The 20288-nt window shown below is 44.2% G+C and overlaps 1 protein-coding gene across 12 annotated transcripts in view; it reads left to right on the top strand.

Annotated features, from left to right (window-relative positions):
- The window catches only part of KIAA1671 (KIAA1671 ortholog), a 103546-nt gene that overhangs the window by 42822 nt on the left and 40436 nt on the right, over positions 1–20288 (top strand). For 10 of the 12 annotated variants that reach the window (XM_061603209.1, XM_061603215.1, XM_061603211.1 and 7 more), the window contains one exon: positions 410–538. The exons of 1 other annotated variant lie outside the window; for it this stretch is intronic. In XM_061603209.1, the coding sequence (XP_061459193.1) occupies positions 410–538 (129 nt within the window). Of the gene's footprint in view, positions 1–409; positions 539–4974; positions 5028–20288 lie in introns of those variants that run through there. One more of the 12 variants, XM_061603224.1, reaches the window with a different exon arrangement.

Below are 20288 nucleotides of genomic sequence, written 5' to 3'. Positions count from 1 at the left end.
TGGAGCTTGTATCCTGTAGGGCAGCCTTCTGCAACCTGTGGCCCTCCAGATAGATTCCACCTCCCATACTCTCCAGCCAGCATGGCCAGTGGTCAGGGATGATGGGTATTGTAGCCCAGCAACATCTAGAGGGCACCAGGCTGGAGAAGGCTGCTGTTGGAAATGAGCAATGGAGGGGATGGGTGGACAGTTCCACGGTGTTTTGTTACAGTATCATCTATGATGCTGCCACAGGGGCTGTTGTGGATGCAGCATTAGTCAGTGGCATGTGCTGTGCAGGTGTGACTGACAAACTCACAGCTTCTCCCACTTTTCCACAGCAGTAGGTGTAAAAACTTTGCAAAGACAGGTGCATTACAAGCAAGTTCTTGGTTTTTGTGAATATTTTATCTTAAGTATCTCTCTCTAGGACGACCTTGAAAAAGAATGGGCCAAGCAGGACTGCAGTGGCTCAAGAGTGAAAAATTCTCCCTACCTTTCTACACAGTGGAGGAGTCACAGTTTTTACAGAGATAAAAGAACAGACCACTGGGCAGCGGTAGGATCTCTTCCTAGTCTGTAGGAAGTCTGTAAAACTAGTTGTATAAGTGTGGTGTGATGAAGATCTCAGAACTTCACTGCCCCCAAAATGGTCAGCACATTTTGCTATACATGCAGATACACTTTTGTCTGTGCCATGGTCTTTTATGCAGCATTTGCTTGATGGAAGGAGAATTTCCTGGGTTTAGATGTGGCAGTGAGCTGCCTAACCCTTAGAGCAGGGGTCCTTGCTCTGTGGCGCATGCTCAGGGACAGGTGAGCCTTCCCCAGACAAGACACAGATGGCTTGATTTGACCCTAGAAGAGGATGCTCATTGACCCCTGCTTGCTCCATCATTCCAGCCTAATGTGGAAAGAGCTATAGTTTGTCTTTATGGTGTCTCCCTGCATTTGGTTTTAGAGGGTCAGATACTCTCTGTTGTGTATCAGCAGGCTGCATGCACACATTTCCATGCAAAGATGTTGATGCATCCTGTGATCATGTGATTGGCTGGGATGGGGGAGAATATGGCATAAAGTCAGAAGAGGATGTCAAGCTCAGCAAAGCTGATAGTTGCCGCACAGTGAAGGAGACTTGAGCATGTGAAACAAGGTGTTCTTTGCTCTACTGATAAAAGCGTATTTTAATCTTGAGCTATCCAATAGACAGGTTTTCTTGAATACTCTTCCCTCCTCCCATCAATATATTGTGAAACATGAAATTTCTGTTGAACCATTTTCCTGTTTAAAAACCCCCCCAACAACATGGTGGAGGGGTTTCTGTTTGAAAAGATCTAAAGAGTATACCTGGACCTCCACAACCTAAATGACAATCAGATATTTTGAGCTGACTGCTTTGAACCTACATTATCTCTAGAAAACCTCTTGAGAGCTGGAATACAAAATGTGAGAAAGAGCCATGTTAGTTTTTCATTCTAAGGTAAGACTTGGCGAGCCTGGTGTCATCTTAAAAGATTCTGGCTGATAGTTTGTTCTGAATATTTGTGGGTTATAATTAAGTGGATGCATGAAATGGAATGAACTGTTTTGAGATGAGCAGTCCTCTCTAGTACTGCCTGTCCCTGGAAGGATACTATCAGTTGTAGCTGGGAATGATATCCAGGTGGGTGATCCAGCTGTGACTGGCCACTGATGTCCCTTAATGCTCCTTTCATCCCTTGTAATGGGAGCAGTATCTTGTTCACTCAGTCACATTTCTGGATTTACTGACTTGATTGCCACCTCAGAATTGGTTGGCTTCCTTTTCAAAACTGTGTGTTTTGTTTTTGAATTTCAGACTCCGCTATGCAGATGCACAAACTGCAGAGGTGGTAGTTGGTATATTTGGTCCTGTCATTTATCAGGACAGAAATGGCATCTGATTTATTATGGTACACTAGTGGTAACTAATAAATTGCTGCTTAAGTGCTTACACTTGATGAAGGTAGATTTTCAAAGTTGTGCCTGCAAGTAGCAAATTCAAAAGTGTGCTTTAAATCAAAGACTTGCTGACTACCTGGGTGTTTAACCCCACCATGTGGGAACTGAAGGAATTGCTGTGTTCGGGAAACTGCTGCTTTCAGTGGCTGATAGCAATGCAGTTCTACACCAGGGAAATTAAAATGTACTGTCTTCAAGTCGATTCCGACTTATGGTGACCCTATGAATAGGGTTTTCGTGGTAAGCAACATTCAGAGGTGGTTCACCATTGCCTCCCTCTGAGGCTGAGAGGCAGTGAGTGGCCCAAGGTCACCCAGTGAGCTTCGTGGCTGTGTGGGGATTTGAACCCTGGTCTCCCAGGTCATAGTCTGACACTCTAACCACTATGCCACACTGGCTCTCCCCGGTCTCCATTAATTTGGGAGGTGCGGACTCTTTCATGCTACATCCATGCTGTGAAGCCCTTGCATGTTGCAAATGATTCTGGAGTGTTTTCTAGGATTCAGTCTCTGTGTGGGATGCATGCAAGCTTTATTGAGCCTTCATTGTTGCCCTGAGAGTGTGCCCTAGAATACAGCCAATTTCCCTTTGAGCTTTATGTTACAGGGGAAGATCAGTGACGCTGGTGTCTGATATCTTGTCTGTGACTGTCAGTCTTCTTGTTGTAGAGCCCTGATAAGCCTCGGTGGAGCCCCAGTTTGAAAAATTAGTGGGCAGTGTAAAGTTCTGGCTTACTATCTTCTGAGTGAATTGGTCACTTGTATATAGCGGTGAGAATCTTACTAATAGGATCCAAGCATGTTAGCATAGCGTTTTCAGAGATGTCTGCATTTGGTTGTGCTTTGTGTCAGCCTTAAACGGCACCACTGCCTGGGCTTTTCAGCATTTTATCCATTCATTCTGGGCGATGTACCAATTTTTGTTTCCTTTAAAGCCTTATCACTCAGAATATTCTGTGTGGTGTGTTGTTTTTTTAAAAGAACCCACCTTTTAAAACAATAGGTTGAGCCATACCCTTGAAATAACAGCCAGTTTCTAATCCCTTAAAATACCTTAATTACAATATGACATTCCATCTCTTTAGGTGGAGGAGTAATGACAAAGGTGTGGTTTTATTTTTCTGTTTTAATAGTAATGGTGCACCAGATACATTGCTGAAAAGAGAAATTATGAGGATTTTTATATTGTTTGAGAAGCAGAAACTCCCATAATCTCTGTCCATTGGCCATGCTGGATGGGGTTTTATTTTATTTGATTGATTGATCGATTGATTGATTGATATCCCGCCCTTCCTCCCAGCAGGAGCCCAGGGCGGGTTGATGCAATTTGGAGTCTTAACAACTTCTGGAGGGCCACAGATTATACATGCAGGATCTCTATTAGTGAGCTTTCCATGTGGAAGAATCCTGGCTCCAGCCTCTGCTCTCTTCTAGTGCAGACAGACAGCGAGAGCATCAGAGGCTTCTGCGGATTTTGGAACAATCCTCTCTTCTCCTGGAAAGAGACAGGTTGCAAGTGAGAGCCTGAGCTCTTAGCTGAAGCTATCTGGGTGGTTTACAGCAATTAAAATTTATACATCAAAGCATAAATGAGCACAAAGCTCAACAACAAAGCCAAAGCAAGAATATTTTAAAAAACTAGCCCCCAAGCTGATACAGAAATCTCTTCCATCCCCCGAACCCCCATAGCTCAACCCGAAGGGCCAGAAAGTCTTCTGAAAGAAGCTGCGTTGGAAGGCTTCCAGGGCTGGAGGGTGGGGCAAGGCAGGTGGTATTCCCATTTGTGCTTCTGTACATCAAGTACACGGTCCTCTTTGCACTGTGAACCCAGCAATGCTCAGTGGGATTGGCTGATGGAAGGAGATGAATTCAATCACAGCAGGACTTAATCTTTGTGGGAGTCCAGATTCCCTCCCAAAATCCTAGCTCTAGAAAGAGCCAATCTGTCACCTGGTTGCACCTAAAAAACAATATAGGCAGTGCCGCCTTTTGCCATGGCCTCCCCACAACAAGTCTGATCTGCAAAGTCTTGCTGCCATGCTGCTCCCTTGATCTGTTGGGGTAGATGAAGGCCTCGTAAGCAGCGTGGCAGCTCCTCCTAGACTGTTGTTAAAACAGCTGCTCCCGAACTCATGTGCAGAGGTCTTGATACTGATTTGCAGCATTTACTTTTATGTCAGAAAGGTAGGCTGCCAGTGCAGCCCTGTACATGTCTACTCAAAAGTAAGTCCCAGTAAGTCCAGTGAGGCTTTCTCCCACTGTAAGTGAGTTGCAGCAGCATCCTAGATCCTCTTCTCATACGTCTGAGATCTTGAGAGGTGACAGACCTGCTCCATTTCTCCCTCCCTCCTTCCCCGCCCTCCAGCCATTTGTTTAGAAGCAACACTGCTAAGGATCACAGAGCTGCTGATGAATAATTTGTAGGATTTGTTGTTGTTACCTAGTTTGCAAGTGCTGTTCATGACCAGCAAGGAATGCAGAACAATTCGATGCTGCAGAATTGTTTTATCCTCCTCTTTAATTCGAAAAGTATTTTTTATACTAAGCCTGTTCTCTCTCTCTCTCTCTCTCTCTCTCTCCCTCCCTTTTGTGGTATGCAGCTCAAGGGAAATGAGATCAGTCAGCCACAAAGCTACTGCTGCTTCCATTGCCATATTAATGCAGTCATTCAGCGTAATGCTTTTAAAAAACGTTTTGGTTGCAAGTATATTTGGAGGTGCAAAAGAGTATACGCTGCAGATATACTCTTGCTGGTGTTCTTCCAGTTGCTGTTGGCTAATGGAAATGGGCAACACTTTGGAGTCATGTGACCTTTGTGGCTCAGATGCCGCTCCAGCGCCAGCAGCCCCACCTGTTTAAAGAGACAGGCGGCGTGTGGCGTCTTTCATCCTGTTGAGCTGTTCTCTGAATTATTCATGTTGCCTTTAATTTGGTCGATTCGCTTATAACTTTCCACTAAAAGACCAAACCAAAGGGAAGCGGGAATTGCTCTTAACGTTCCCCTCTTCTCTTGTGACAATGGAGTATTATTACTGCACAAACTTTTTGAAGACTTTACAATCCCTGTGGGTGAGTAGGACGCTGCCCCTCTCTCATATTCTTGGTACTGGGTTAGGATTGCTTTCGTGAGAACAATGTCCATTGCTTTGACACCAGACTGTCAGGAGGAAGGGAAGGCAACAGATTTTTCTTTTCATAGAATCATAGAGTTGGAAGGGATCATAGAGTTGGAAGGCCAGTGAATCCAACCCCCTGCTCAATGTAGGAATCCAAATTAAAGCATTCCCAACAGGTGCCTGTCCAGATGCTTCTTGAATGCCTCCATTGTTGGAGAGCCCACTACCTCCCTAAGGAATTGGTTCCAGTGTCCGTTTTGTTAGGAGCAGGTGAGCTTCATTTTAAAAGATATGCCTGAATATAGCTTAATTATGGTGGGATAATAAGCAATGGCAGCATAGAACTGTGGGTTGTTTGTGGTCCTTAAATGAATGAGATCCTATAATTTGGTAGGAGAAGTATCAAATAGTACAGCCGAGCTGAGCTGGGGGTAATGGGAGTTGCAGTGCAAAACTTCTGGAGGTTAGTAGGGTGGGGGAGGCTGACAGTTCTATTCTTAGTGGCCCCTAAAGGGTAGAAAGCTGTTTACTTCCCACTGCTTCCTCCCCATCCCCCCTCCCCTTAAACAGGGATATCAAAGTCTGCCACAATTAGAAATGTGATGTGGGATGTGGGTGTTCAAGATTGGTGCCCAATAAAACTCCATTGGGCTTTTTTTTTTGCTTGCAGACTAAATCTGAGGATTCAGAAGGAATCTCCCCCCCCCCCCCGGCGCAATATCACCTTTCCTAATCCACCTGGGGTTTTGTTAATTTTCTCCTGCAGCATGCTGTCTTAAAGCCACCTCAGGGAATTTTCTATGTAAGCACTTGCTGTGGTCTTCCCAGAACCGGTGTCAAAAGTCGGCATGGTTGGGCATCTTCCAAGTGCCTGCACCCCAACTGGAGGCCCATTGTCAAGAGTCCCGTGGACTTGCTCTTCTTCTTCCTCTTCTTCACCACTGCAGCCTGCTTGTCTGTTCATTCTAGCACACACAATAGCGGTGGTACCTCCTGAAAGGGGACAGGAGGATCAGGAGATGCCACTGCCTGCTTGCTGATTGGCTCTGTGCTTGGCCAGCAAACAGGTGATAGCCATGCTGAGGAAGAAGAGCAGTTGGTGATAATGGCAGTGAGGAGGTAGACTCAATGAGGGAGAGGAACCCATGGAGGGTGCCTTGGAGCTGGCAGTGGGTACACCCATTATATAACTGTGGAATGTTGTGGTCTGGATGGCATTGCTTGCTATGTGAGATGTCTTTGAGGTCCCATCTAGTCCTATGATTTTATGTAGGAGGTCTCTGCCTAGTCATAGACTTCCCATCCTGCTTGCTTATTTCTCAGTGGCTTTATAGAAGCTTCCAGAAATGGCATGTGAGTTACCTTCTAAGCTTCCACAACCTTGTTTTTTTATTGTGTTGTTATCACAATGAAGGGGGAAAGGGCTGTGACTCAGTGGTGGAGCACACGGTTAGCATGGAGGAGTTTCCAGGTTCAATCTGCAGCATCTCAAGGGAGGGCCGGGAGAGACCCCGTCTCAAATTCTGGCTGCCAGTTGGTACTGAGCCAGATGGACTCTTGTGTTATGTTAAGGCAGCTTCCTGGGTTTCAGCCGGCCATCTTCCTAATTGGCACCATGTTTTCCGTTAGGAATGCATACAAGGCTTATTCACACATTACACTGAGCACAAGTACAAGCTGTCTGTACACGTGTCCAAGTTTTTATGTGAAAGAGTGTACAGATGTTGATTTGTAGAGCTCAGCTATTGTGTGCACAGATGATACGCTCCCTGAACGTAATGTGAGAACATCCTTATGGTAAAACAACATTTTTAATAGTTTGTTCTCCCTTTTTCATTTTCTGGGCAATTATGTGTCACTCTTGGAGTAGTTGGGTAACTGGAAGTGGTACAGTCACCCAGATTACAAATCAAAGAAAACGAACTAGAGACGGTGATCAAAATATCTAGACGGTAATTTCTAATCAATATGCAAAATTTGCCTCCTGGCCTTTCCCTGCTTGGCTTTCCTGCCTTCCTGCTTTTTATTGGCCCACCAGCGTATATACCTTTGTCCTGGGATACTTCATAGCTCATGAAGTGTGGAAGGGGAGGCCACAGCTACCCACACACCCAGCTTACCTGTCATCTCTTACTTGCGGAGATGCAGCTGTGATCTCTCTTTCCCCTAGTATCTGCTATGTATTAGTAGTCAGCCACGCTTGCTAGCCTCCAACCCTTCGTAGAGAGTAGTTCCTGCAGTCACTCCAACCTGAACTAAAGGGAGGTCCTCGCATCACTCTGCTGACTGTGGCCAATTAGAAGTGCCTCCTTTAAACCAAAGTGTTCATGATGTTGCTTTAGAACAGGGCAGCTGCTGCTAGCGTGCCTGGTAAGCTGTGTTCAGCAGCTGGCTACCATGACTAGGGATTGGTCCCAGGCGATGGTCTGAAGGCACATGAGGCCAGCGCCCTGCTGAAGCTAAGCAGGGTCAGGTCTGGTCAGTGCCTGGATGGGAGACGACCGCCTGGGAACCCTATGTAAGCCACCTTGGGATTCTGTCATGAAAAGAAAGGTGGGATATAAATGTAATAAATAAAACAAAATAATAGGGATGTTGTCAGGAATGAGCCTTCCTGGTCTGTGTGAATTAAAATTAAGAGGAACTATGCAAGTCGCAGGTGAGTAGCTGCATTCATGGCTTCTGTGACAACCCACATACGTGCATATTGTTGAATTCAAATGGACTTAAAACGTGTGGACATATCCAGCTAGAGGGGCTGGAGCCTGCCGGTAATGGAAAGGCTCCATAAATCCCTAGACTTGCCAACCATTATAAACCTCAGTCTTGTCTGCATTTGGTGTTCATTCAGCCAAGTATACAGTCGCCATCATTCAGAAGAACCAAATGAATCTGTGGTTCAAATAACTGGCCTTTAAGGCAGCACATTTCTCACTGTTAGAAATACTTTCTTTGTTAAAAGCTACTCAGAAGGGAAGGCTTGCTCATGTGACCAGTTGCCCCGGCCAGCCCCTTTGGATTCAGACTCAGACTCACTGGGTGTATTTTTCTCTGTTATATTTAATGTGGAATCTCAGCTTAGAGCTTTTCATAGATCAGCTGCAGGGTTACACAGGACTCTGCATCTCTACACAGCTTAATTAGGCATGACTACTCAAGCTAAGATATTGTTGCAGCAATTAGGCACGCCCCTTGAGACCCTGTAAGTAAGCTCAGGTCAGGCTTTCTATGTGGATGGGGAAGATTAGCAAGCAGGCACTCCTCTGAACAGGTTGAAAAGCAGGTGCTATCTGCTTGCACCTGCGCATCTGCTGGAGCGTCCTTGGTGACAGGGGTGGAGACACTTCAGCCAGATCCTCCTTTGACACTGCCTCTGGTTGAGCCTGTGATTCCTTCTTGGGAAGAGATGCGAGTGATGGCTTGAGCAGCAAGGCAGGGCTGAAAGGCAGGATAGGGGCTGGCTGACTGCCAGACAGACCTTCTTCAGATGTAGCTGGAACTAAGGGGGTGGAGCTGTCACTGTCAAAACTGCTGAAGCCTTTTGTTTCAGCCCCCTCTCGTTGCAGCCCACTAGGTACCTCCCCAGGATCCCAGTCCTCCTCCTCCTCCTCCTGGTTATTCTGCCAAGAACTCTCCACGAGGGCCATGACACCAGTACAGGTGGGGACACCATGTGATTACTCTGCTACATAGGAAGGCTGGCCAAGATGAGCCTTTTGTTTTTATGAAGCTCTGGTTGCAAGCTTGTTTCCAAGGACTTTGCCTGCAGACTCTCTGGCTGTATTGATTTTTAGTTCTCCAGAGCTCTTTAATTGCTCAGTTACAACTTTTAAGTCAATTGCCTTTAAATATTTGAAAGGATAATGGGCATTTGTGTGAGAAACTGGTAGTGGTCCTTTCATACCTCTCTCCTGAAGCTGTCTTGGGGGAAAATAGTTCATTGTGGCTCTGCTTTTGAAAGCATACATCATTTTCCAGCTTGACACTCTCTGATGCTGGACAAAAATGTGGTGGTAGGGGATTGTGTGTTCTGTGAGTAGTCAAACTGCAATAGGCTTAATTCAGACACCATAACCAAGTTGTAGTTTGTAACTGGTAAACCAGAAATGGAAACACTGGTTTTGAAGTTGACTTGGAAACCGTGGGTTGTGCTAACAACGAATTGGTGTGAATTGACAGGTAGCAATTTAGCCATTGCTGTCCCTCCAGACACTTCTAGTGCACCCAGAGCAAGCAGAAAAACAGCAGCAGAGAAGTGTTGTTAAACCACAGTTTGCTTGTCTGAAAGTTCATGCTCTGGTTTGGCTTCTAAATGACAACTTGTTCAGCTGATGGTTTGGCATAACGTTGCAGCCATCCTGAAAAGTTCTGGATATGCATTTCTGGGACGTTCCCAGGCTATGGTTTGAAGGCACCTGAGGCCACCACCTTGCTTGAAGCTAAGCAGGTCTGGGTCCAGTCAGTGCCTGGATGAGAGACTGCCTGGGAGCCACATGTATGCTACTTCGGATTTCTATGATGGAAGAAAGGTGGGATAGAAATTTAAGAAATAAATAAAATTAGTTACACGTTTCTGAGAAGAAGGTATGTGAAGACAGTGGCTGTGATTGAAAGGTAATTTGTTTCCTTTCAAAAATAACTGGAAGCCTTTTGTTTTTGTTGCTTATTTTGTCCAAACCAGGGCTGCTTACAAAATGCATTTACAATAATCAACCAATATAGCTGATAAAACAATGGCATAATAACTAATAGCAATAAAACAGCCCATTCCCATAAATGCTTTTTGAAATTAACACAAAAAAATCTTGCAAACGCTGACATCACTGGGCAGCTCATCATTTTATGTCTTGTCTTTGGTGCTTCTGTGACTCTTGGAGGATCTAGTGTATATGAACAAGTAGTAGTGGGATCCTGAGCACCTGCAGTTCCTGATGTTGCTGCAATGCAAGCAGTTCCACACCTATCTGTGTTGGACTTTTGTTTTTCTTAAAAAAGTTTTAGAGTTTCATTACCACCTAACACATCAAACAAACAAGAATATTAACAGGAAACAAAACAGTAAAGGAACGTAGCCAGCTTAAACAGTCCACAAAGAGAAATAATGGGTGGGGTGGAAGACAGAGGAGTAGAAGATGGAGCTGTCGTGACCGAATCCTTCCGAAAGAGTGTGTGTTGAGATCGCAGAGGGGCTAGTCCCCCTTGTGCTGCAGGAATAAAAGAAAGGAATAGATTCAAAGCTCTCTGGCAGTTTCCGATCTCTTGAGCACCAAACTGCATAGGTCAGTTTCTTGCACAGAGCACTTTGCCATATATATTTGTACCAGGTTGTTAGGATAAAGTCAGGTGAAGGTTTCCATCCCTCTCCCCTGCCACTGTCATCCTGGCGTGTTGGCCTTTTTTTTTTCTTTTTTTTTTGAAAAAAGGATATTCTCCTAAGTGTGTTATAGTTTGGGGCTAAATGTTGATTTTATGAGCATGAAGTGAATCTTATGAACCAGTGCTGTTTGTTGCACAGCTCTAAACAAAACGTTGTTGCCTTCTGTTAGGCACAGAGTTAAAGCATCGAGCTAGAGTATGTTTTAATAAGTGCTTATTTTAAAAGAAGTGTGGGGTGGGCATGAATGGTATTCTAATAACGTAACTTTTGATAGGAATTAGATCTTTTCACCAAATCCCTGTAGTTCTTTTGCAAAGTGGCCACAAGAGGGCACTATTGCACAGCAGTCGCCTCCAACCGTAATGGCAAGATGGGACTTCAGCCCATTGGTTAGTTTTTTGGTGGGGCCTAATTTGGTTGATGTGGAGCCTCTGGACTTCTCTAGCGCTGCCCACCAACCTCAGAATTTACTCCCTGGTCTTGCTAGTTTTGAGCATCCTGATTTAGGAAATCAGACAGCCTTTATTGTCCAGTTTAAATTTAAATATGTTAAGTGAGGGAGGAAATGTAAAGTATAATGCCCAGTTGGCTGGAAGCATTTCATCCCCTGCTTCAGGTCATTTAATAACAATGGTGAAAAGTGGGTTAATTTTTCCATATGCTTCTGCAAACCATCCTTTGTTCAGCTTGGCAGTGTGTCCCCCACCAAGTTTAAAATGGGAACGAGCCTCTATGCACTACTTAGGTTTCCCCTCCTAACTCTGATCACGCTGTCATTTAATGTCAGCAAATCTGGACATCGTACTTAAAACACTGGCTGAATCCACATAACCATTGCTGAACTGATGAGAGAATAAATGCAGTGCTGGATCATTAGCCCTCTTCAGGTGTTATCCTTAAGAGTAGAATAAATATGTGAGGCGGCAGTGGGGACAAACACCCTAACTGAGTGCCCCCCCCCCAATCATTCTCTACTAATTCGTGGAAGATGAACTTCTGAAGCAGGAGCGCTCTATGCTCCTGGATGCTCCCCCCCTGGAGTGGCAACTAGCGTGCTTGTCCGCATCAACCCACCTCTCCTGTTTACTCTGAAAGTGTAACACCAGAAGATGGTTATTGTTTCAAAGGAAACTAGGTTATTTTTTTAATCTTACTGCCACGATGTTTTGGGAATCATCACACAGCTGATGTGTGTTTCCCCAATCTGCCCTTCTGATCTGAGGTCCTCATGATTCCCGTTCTCCCCTTTCCATGTCATCTGTCTGATGGCTTCTGGGAGCCTGCCAGTTCCCCGCTGTCATGCCTGTCCTCTTGACAAAGAATTGATTTTGTCAGTGTTTACAGCACTGCAAGGAAAGGCAATCTGGAAAACAATCTGAGTGTAGCAAAGGCTGCACTTGTGTTGAAACTTCCTTCAAAATCTGGAGAGGAGCGTTGCTAAAGTTCGGAAGCTTCAGCTGGTGCAGAATGCGGCTGCCAGACTATTGACGAGGACCAGTCAGTCTTCGCATATAACACCTGTCCTGGCGCGTCTGCACTGGCTTCCTATTTGCTTCCGGGCGAGATTCAAGGTGCTGGTTTTGACCTATAAAGCCTTACACGGCGTGGGACCTCAATACCTTGTGGAACGCCTCTCTCGCTATGAACCTACCCGTTCACTTCGTTCAGAATCTAAGGCCCTCCTCCGGGTACCAACCCATCGGGAAGCCCAGAGGGTGGTTACGAGATCTAGGGCCTTTTCTGTGGTGGCCCCTGAGTTGTGGAACAGCCTCCCCGAAGAGGTACGCCTGGCGCCTACACGTCTATCTTTCTGGCGCCAGGTAAAGACCTTTTTATGCTCCCAGGCATTTTAATCTTTTAATTTTCTTAATCTTTCTACTTTTAACACGTATCCTTCTTAATTTGTGTTGTATTTCGTTTTTGTTGTGCTTTCTGTTGTTTGTTTGTACATGTTTTTGTGATTTTTTACTATGATATGTTGTATTTTATCTTGTTTGTTCACCGCCCTGAGAGCTATTCTGCTAAGGGCGGTATATAAGTTGAAATAATAAATAAATAAATAATAAAGCCCAAGGTGCCTTTCGGTCACAATGTTGACCTGGTCTTGGGATTGCAAATGCAAGTTCAAGCAACACATCCTTGCTGTTCAAAGAGTGTGCCTTGCTAGAAACAGAGCTGGCGTGTTTGCTTGTGGTCAATAGAAAGTCCTGGGATGTCCTTGGTTCAAAGTGCTCCTTAGCCATGAACAGATTACATGGTCCTACACAGGGATGGGATCTGCTTTTCAATGCTGGTTTGGCTTTCGCTCCATCGCATTTCCAGTACTGCTTCATCAGGGATCAATGTTCACTATATACTGTAAATACCAATTTGTTTTCCCCCCACAAAAATATTAATATTGATATCAGTATTTTAAAAAACATCGCTTTTTCATAGATTTTTCAAAATATCAATATTTTAAATGAAATATCAGTTCATATTTTGAGGGAAATATCAGTATTGATGTTTTTGAGGTGAATGTTTTTTTTTTAAAAAAAATCCTCTTCAGCTGTGGAAAACCACTAAAAAAAACCCCAATCTGCAAGGACCAAAAGATAAAGTGAATAGATAGGAAATCCGTGTCAAATACAAATTTTGCTAAATTCAAGCGCATCCCTAGTCCTAGATAAGCCACTCTCAGCCACAGCCTCACCATCCCCCATTCTGCAGCATGGGAATAATCCTACAGGCCTACCTTACAGGATGGTTGTGAGGGCTGCAGAGCTAAAAATAAAAGAACAGCCGTGCTGGATCGGACTAAAGGTCCACCTTGTCCAGCCTTTCCCAACGTGGTGTCCATCAGATGTTTTGGACTTCAAGTTCCACCAGCCCACTGACAAAGGCTGTTCTGCCACATATCCCCCAGTAATCCTTTGCCTTGAATTAATCTTTTTTGCCCATCGTTGCCTCATGTATACAAACTGCTTTGAACATTCAAAATACTGTATAAATGCTAACGTTTGTGCAAGGTATCTTGTTCCTAGTTAAAGTCAGGGCCACTTAACCATACATGCTGGCAAAGTGTTATTGCAAAGTAGCTGGGATAGGACAGGAAATGCAGACAGTTGCGAAAAGACGGCTTGCTGGATGTGATTGCCCCCCCCCCCCAGTGTTACTTGCTGCAGAATGCCCAATAGCCTGAAAATGGCTGTTACGACTTGGAATGGTCATTATCAGGGGTGGGAGTAGGCTAAATCTAAATTTGCTAGGCTAAATCTTAATGCAATAACATGTTGCTTTGCATGTAGCATTTTCCCAAAACATTTGATTTCCCCTTTGTGTTTTCCCTTTATGAGCCTGGCTACACAGGTCAGCAAAATTTTATTTTAACTGCCACATGAGTGGTTTCTCTTTGTCGTGTCATTTCACAAATATCAATGTAGCTACATTTTTCCATTGCTAAATGTGAACTGGAAATACTAGATTGTCTGATACAACAACAGACTATTTTCAGAATTGTTTGGACTCCACAATGCATTTTTAAGAAATACTTATCTAGCACTTACTGGTGCTGGTGTAATGGTCCACATACAACACTCTGTTATATGTTTTGGTCCTGTCCTAAAGTTGCATTTTTGGCGTCAGGGGTAGTCAGCTGCACAAATAACTTGAAATATCATCTTACCCATTATATACCCAGTCGATCACTGTGCTCCTTTTAAGTAGAGATCTTATCCCAGTCTGTGTCTGTTTTGGAATTGCTTTTTAAGATGTTTTAAGATTTAAGATTTTTTAAAATACATTTTTAAGAAGTTTTATTTTTTTAAAGAAAATTGAGATGTTTTAAGCTGTTTTTCATGTTTTGTCATTTGTTTACTGCCCTGGGCTTCTTCCGGGAGGTAGGGTGGGATAGAAGTTTAATAAACAAATAAATAAAGGTGGTTTATTTATAACATCTGAGTTTTACAGATGTTAACTGTTCTGTTGAATTATGTACTGGTCCTTTGGAACCTGACAGGGATAATTTAACAGGCATCTAAGGGCAGTCATGGTGGCTGATCAGATGTCTAACACTTCAATACTGGAAGGGAAAGTCTACCTGCCCCCTCCCCACAATAGGACAGTGGACAAAGGACATGACTCAGCTGTCAACCTATGAGAAGATGATCTTCCATAAATGCAAGAAAGATGGGAAGTTCTCTGATATATGGACTCCTTACGCAGCTCTGTTTGCTTGGATGCCTAAGCACTGAGTTTGTCTGGACCACCAGCCATCCCCCCCCTCCGCCCGCTTCCCCATCTCCCCTCCTAACCCCTTACATGTTTGCACAGAACATATTAGTGGATGATTTATCATGCATTGTTTGACTGTTATTTGTGTGTTTTTGTTTTTTTGTAAAATGCAATAAACTGTGTTGACCTTGTGGGGTACTTTGTCAGAACTGAAGCAGCGTTGGTTTCACTTCATGCAACTAGGGCAAGTTTCTGTTCTGCCGAATCTGCACTAACTTCCTTTTATTTGTGGCAATATCGTATCCCAGACTCTGTTGACCCTGGTTTTGTGATTCGCTAACTGATTATGTCAGTTGTCAAATCTTGTTCTGTACCGCCTGATTCTGAGGTGGTTTGAGTAACACGTGGCAGGCAGTGGAAAGTGTATGCTCACGCTCTGCCTCTCACATTATGAGAAATGACAAGGCATTCTTAGATGTCTGCACTGTGCAGCATCCTAGGGCTTGTCTGAGCTTGTTGGCACAGTCAGAAATTAGAGGTTATCTCACATTTATTTATTTATTTATTTAACAATCTCTCAGAAAACATTCTTCACAAGGCGGAAAACATAGATGTATGTTTAGTTTATATAACATCGATATGTAAACATACAATTTAAGCAACACTCAGTACCTTGTCTGAGAATGAGACAGTTTTGGTTTTACTTTATGCAAAGGGTGAATTTCTGTTCTGCCCAGTCTCTACTAACTTAACAGTGATAACCCTATATAACTGGAATAAAAGCGGCACCTCAGAGTTCAGCAGCATTTTCAACGGAGTGCACACGCAGACACACAAAACCCTGCAGCAAGGGAAGACTAGCCATATGGCGCAAGTGTTCCTTGGCCATTCTTGCACAGATGCTTCTTTTGATTGGACTTTTTTCTGTGTAATGTTAGAAACAAGAGTAAGGAAATTTGCACTTGTGCCTTAGCATTATCAAGCTCCCAGTGTGGGTGTGGGCATGTGTGTTTTGCTTCACCCTTTCCCTGCCTACCAGGAAAGATACAGAAGCTGTTTCACTGGTATTCCTGCTGGTTTAGTTGGGGGGGAGGCACCTTGCCTTGTGCAGCCCTCTGCACTAGCTGGCTTTCTGTGGTACATGCTGGTTTCTCTTACAGAGCGTCCTCCTGTCTTGCTTGCTCACCAGAACTTGTTGTGTGCTGGGGTTTTTTTGGTCTACCGTAGGGTGGTAATGCATCATCTCACACAAGATATTTATAATTTAAAGGCTACTTGTACATTTTTGTTTTTTAAAGTGTTGCTAGCCTTCAGTGAGCAACTACTCTACGTGTATGTTTATAAATAAACGTGAGGACTGTTGTTCTAATAGCCACATGTGACTGACGTGTATCCTGACCCTGTGTGCAACTGGAGTTGAACCAGCTTGCAAAGCGACTCTTCAGTGGACCCCTACACAAAGCAGAAGAGAAGTGGGCCGAACCTCTTTATGTTACATAAAGGTGATACCATGCCCCAGGAGGGATTTAATACTGGGAACGATCTATCGTCTCCCTGATCAAAATGCTCAGGGAGACCTTGAGATGAGATATGAAATTGAGGAAGCATCCAAACTAGGAAATGTGGTAGTAATGGGTGACTTCAACTACCCAGACATAGACTGGCCGCATATGTGTTCCACTCATGACAAAGAAGCAACATTTCTAGATATTCTAAATGACTATTCCCTAGACCAGTTGGTCATGGAACCGACCAGAGGGATGGCAACCCTGGACTTAATCCTCAGTGGGGACCGGGACCTGGTGCGAGATGTAAGTGTTGTTGAACCGATTGGGAGCAGTGACCACAGTGGTATTAAATTAAACATACATGTAACTGGCCAATTGCCAAGAAAATCCAACATGGTCACATTTGACTTCAAAAGAGGAAACTTCACAAAAATGAGGGGATTGGTAAAAAGAAAGCTGAAAAACAAAGTCCAGAGGGTCACATCACTTGAAAATGCTTGGAAGTTGTTTAAAAACACTATATTAGAAGCTCAACTGGAGTGCATACCGCAGATCAGAAAAGGTACCGCCAGGGCCAAGAAGATGCCGGCATGGTTAACGAGCAAAGTCAAGGAAGCTCTTAGAGGCAAAAAGTCTTCCTTCAAAAAATGGAAGTCTTGTCCGAATGAAGAAAATAAAAAAGAACACAAACTCTGGCAAAAGAAATGCAAGAAGACAATAAGGGATGCTAAAAAAGGATTTGAGGAGCACATTGCTAAGAACATAAAAACCAACAACAAAAAATTCTATAAATATATTCAAAGCAGGAGACCATCTAGGAAGGCGATTGGACCCTTGGATGATAAGGGAGTCAAAGGTGTACTAAAGAACGATAAGGAGATTGCAGAGAAGCTAAAAGAATTCTTTGCATGTGTCTTCACAGTGGAAGATATAGGGCAGATCCCTGAACCTGAACTAACATTTGCAGGAAGGGATTCTGAGGAACTGAGACAAATAGTGGCAACGAGAGAGGAAGTTCTAGACTTAATGGACAATATAAAAACTGACAAATCACCAGGCCCGGATGGCATCCACCTGAGAGTTCTCAAAGAACTCAAATGTGAAATTGCTGATCTGCTAACTAAAATATGTAACTTGTCCCTCAGGTCCTCCTCCACGCTTGAGGACTGGAAAGTGGCAAATTTAATGCCAATATTCAAAAAGGGATCCAGAGAGGATCCTGGAAATTACAGGCCGGTTAGCTTAACTTCTGTCCCTGGAAAACTGGTGGAAAGTATTATTAAAGCTAGATTAACTAAGCACATAGAAGAACAAGCCTTGCTGAAGCAGAGCCAGCATGGCTTCTGCAAGGGAAAGTCCTGTCTCAGTAACCTATTAGAATTCTTTGAGAGTGTCAACAAGCATATAGATAGAGGTGATCCAGTGGACATAGTGTACTTAGACTTTCAAAAAGCGTTTGACAAAGTATCTCACCAAAGACTTCTGAGGAAGCTTAGCAGTCATGGAATAAGAGGAGAGGTCCTCTTGTGGATAAGGAATTGGTTAAGAAGCAGAAAGCAGAGAGTAGGAATAAACGGACAGTTCTCCCAATGGAGGGCTGTAGAAAGTGGAGTCCCTCAAGGATCGGTATTGGGACCTGTACTTTTCAACTTGTTCATTAATGACCTAGAATTAGGAGTGAGCAGTGAAGTGGCCAAGTTTGCTGACGACACTAAATTGTTCAGGGTTGTTAAAACAAAAAGGGATTGCGAAGAGCTCCAAAAAGACCTCTCCAAACTGAGTGAATGGGCGGAAAAATGGCAAATGCAATTCAATATAAACAAGCGTAAAATTATGCATATTGGAGCAAAAAATCTGAATTTCACATATATGCTCATGGGGTCTGAACTGGCGGTGACCGACCAGGAGAGAGACCTTGGGGTTGTAGTGGACAGCATGATGAAAATGTCAACCCAGTGTGTGGCAGCTGTGAAAAAGGCAAATTCCATGCTAGCAATAATTAGGAAAGGTATTGAAAATACAACAGCCGATATCATAATGCCATTGTATAAATCTATGGTGCGGCCGCATTTGGAATACTGTGTACAGTTCTGGTCGCCTCATCTCAAAAAGGATATTCTAGAGTTGGAAAAGGTTCAGAAGAGGGCAACCAGAATGATCAAGGGGATGGAGCGACTCCCTTACGAGGAAAGGTTGCAGCATTTGGGGCTTTTTAGTTTAGAGAAAAGGCGGGTCAGAGGAGACATGATAGAAGTGTATAAAATTATGCATGGCATTGAGAAAGTGGATAGAGAAAAGTTCTTCTCCCTCTCTCATAATACTAGAACTCGTGGACATTCAAAGAAGCTGAATGTTGGAAGATTCAGGACAGACAAAAGGAAGTACTTCTTTACTCAGCGCATAGTTAAACTATGGAATTTGCTCCCACAAGATGCAGTAATGGCCACCAGCTTGGACGGCTTTAAAAGAAGATTAGACAAATTCATGGAGGACAGGGCTATCAATGGCTACTAGCCGTGATGGCTGGGCTGTGCCACCCTAGTCAGAGGCAGCATGCTTCTGAAAACCAGTTGCCGGAAGCCTCAGGAGGGGAGAGTGTTCTTGCACTCGGGTCCTGCTTGCGGGCTTCCCCCAGGCACCTGGTTGGCCACTGTGAGAACAGGATGCTGGACTAGATGGGCCACTGGCCTGATCTAGCAGGCTCTTCTTATGTTCTTATGTACATGTAAGCTAATATACTTTGCAATGCTTGCTTGGTGTGTCTGGCACATGTATATTTTGCTTCCGTGTAGGTGAGGCCCTGAAGGCATAAATGTCTTCATTGTGGCATTTCTGGGGAGAGGGGGGATAGTTCTCCAGCTTCCCTCAACTCTTCTGAGCGGTAGACTAGTTTTGTGAAACAGTTGGATGGATTTCTGAAGGACATCTCAATGTCTCATATTCTGGTGCTCAAGTATGATATGCTGTTCTCCCTGTCCTCTTCCTCAGATACCTGGAAATCGGATGACATGGCTTTGAAACTTTCGACTCAGGGATAACAAATTCTGGCTTGCCTTAGTAGCCAGCCTTTATTTGTGGCTGCCAGCTTTTCCTGCCCTTGTCCTGTAGACCCGGGATGAGGAATGTGTGGCCCTCCAGATGATGTTGAACTCCAGTTTCCATCAACCAGAATGGCTAGTGGTCAGTCATGATAGGAGCTAGAGTCAAGGAACATCTGGAGGGCCACAGCCCCCCCACCCTTTCTCTAGAATGTGTGGAGAATTTGACCTGGCACAGTGAGAATCTTGTCTCATTCACTGCAGCTGGGATTGGGGGGGGGGATCTGGACATCTTGGGTAGGGTTAGTTGGAAGAGGGTGAGGGTGGTTGCCAGTGATAGTCAGGCTTATAGACTCCTGGTTTTGCCTGTAGGCAAACCTTTTCACATTGAACCCATGCACATGGGATGGATCATTCTTGTTCAGTTTGCCTGGTTCCTCATTGTCATGGCTAACCTCAGTATTTTGGAAACATTTGTTTGCTATAGAACAACTTGCAGTTGTCAGTTCCATGAAGATGTTACCAAAGCACATGGGGCCCACCTTTGAGATTCGGTACCTCGCTTTCCCCTCCTTTTCTTCATCTTCACTCTCAACTGAGAGTGTGCCCTAGAACATATCCCCCAACACTCCTGCAAGGGAAGATCTGTGGCATGGAGCAAGCTGCTTGGGCCACCATTGCAGATTTTTTAAATTTGACTTGCCTTGCTTGTTTCTAATGTTAGCATTTCAGTTCATTTTTAGAGTCTTTTGTTTTGCAGTGTTGCAAGCTACCTTGAGTACATGTTTCCTGTAGAAAGGAGATTAATATATATAATTACAGAGGAATACTAAAGTTTCTCAGACAACCACTGAGCTGTAGTGACAGATTCAAGGTTGGGTTCTGCCTAACACTGTGCCAGGACTGTCCCCATGTCTAATAGGCTAGTGGAAAAAAATTGTATGCATTGTTTGGAGCAATTACCCTGCAAGGACCTTTCACCATTGCCTTCACATTTGTTTCTGGCATGCTATAGAACAGGGGTGGGGAATGTTTTTGGTTCCACAGGCCAGATCCTTATCAGAATCTGCCTCACAGGC

This window comes from Rhineura floridana, chromosome 19 (genome assembly GCF_030035675.1).
Source record: "Rhineura floridana isolate rRhiFlo1 chromosome 19, rRhiFlo1.hap2, whole genome shotgun sequence".
Taxonomy (NCBI): Eukaryota; Metazoa; Chordata; class Lepidosauria; order Squamata; family Rhineuridae; genus Rhineura; species Rhineura floridana.
This window is presented reverse-complemented; position numbering and strand designations above follow the sequence as displayed.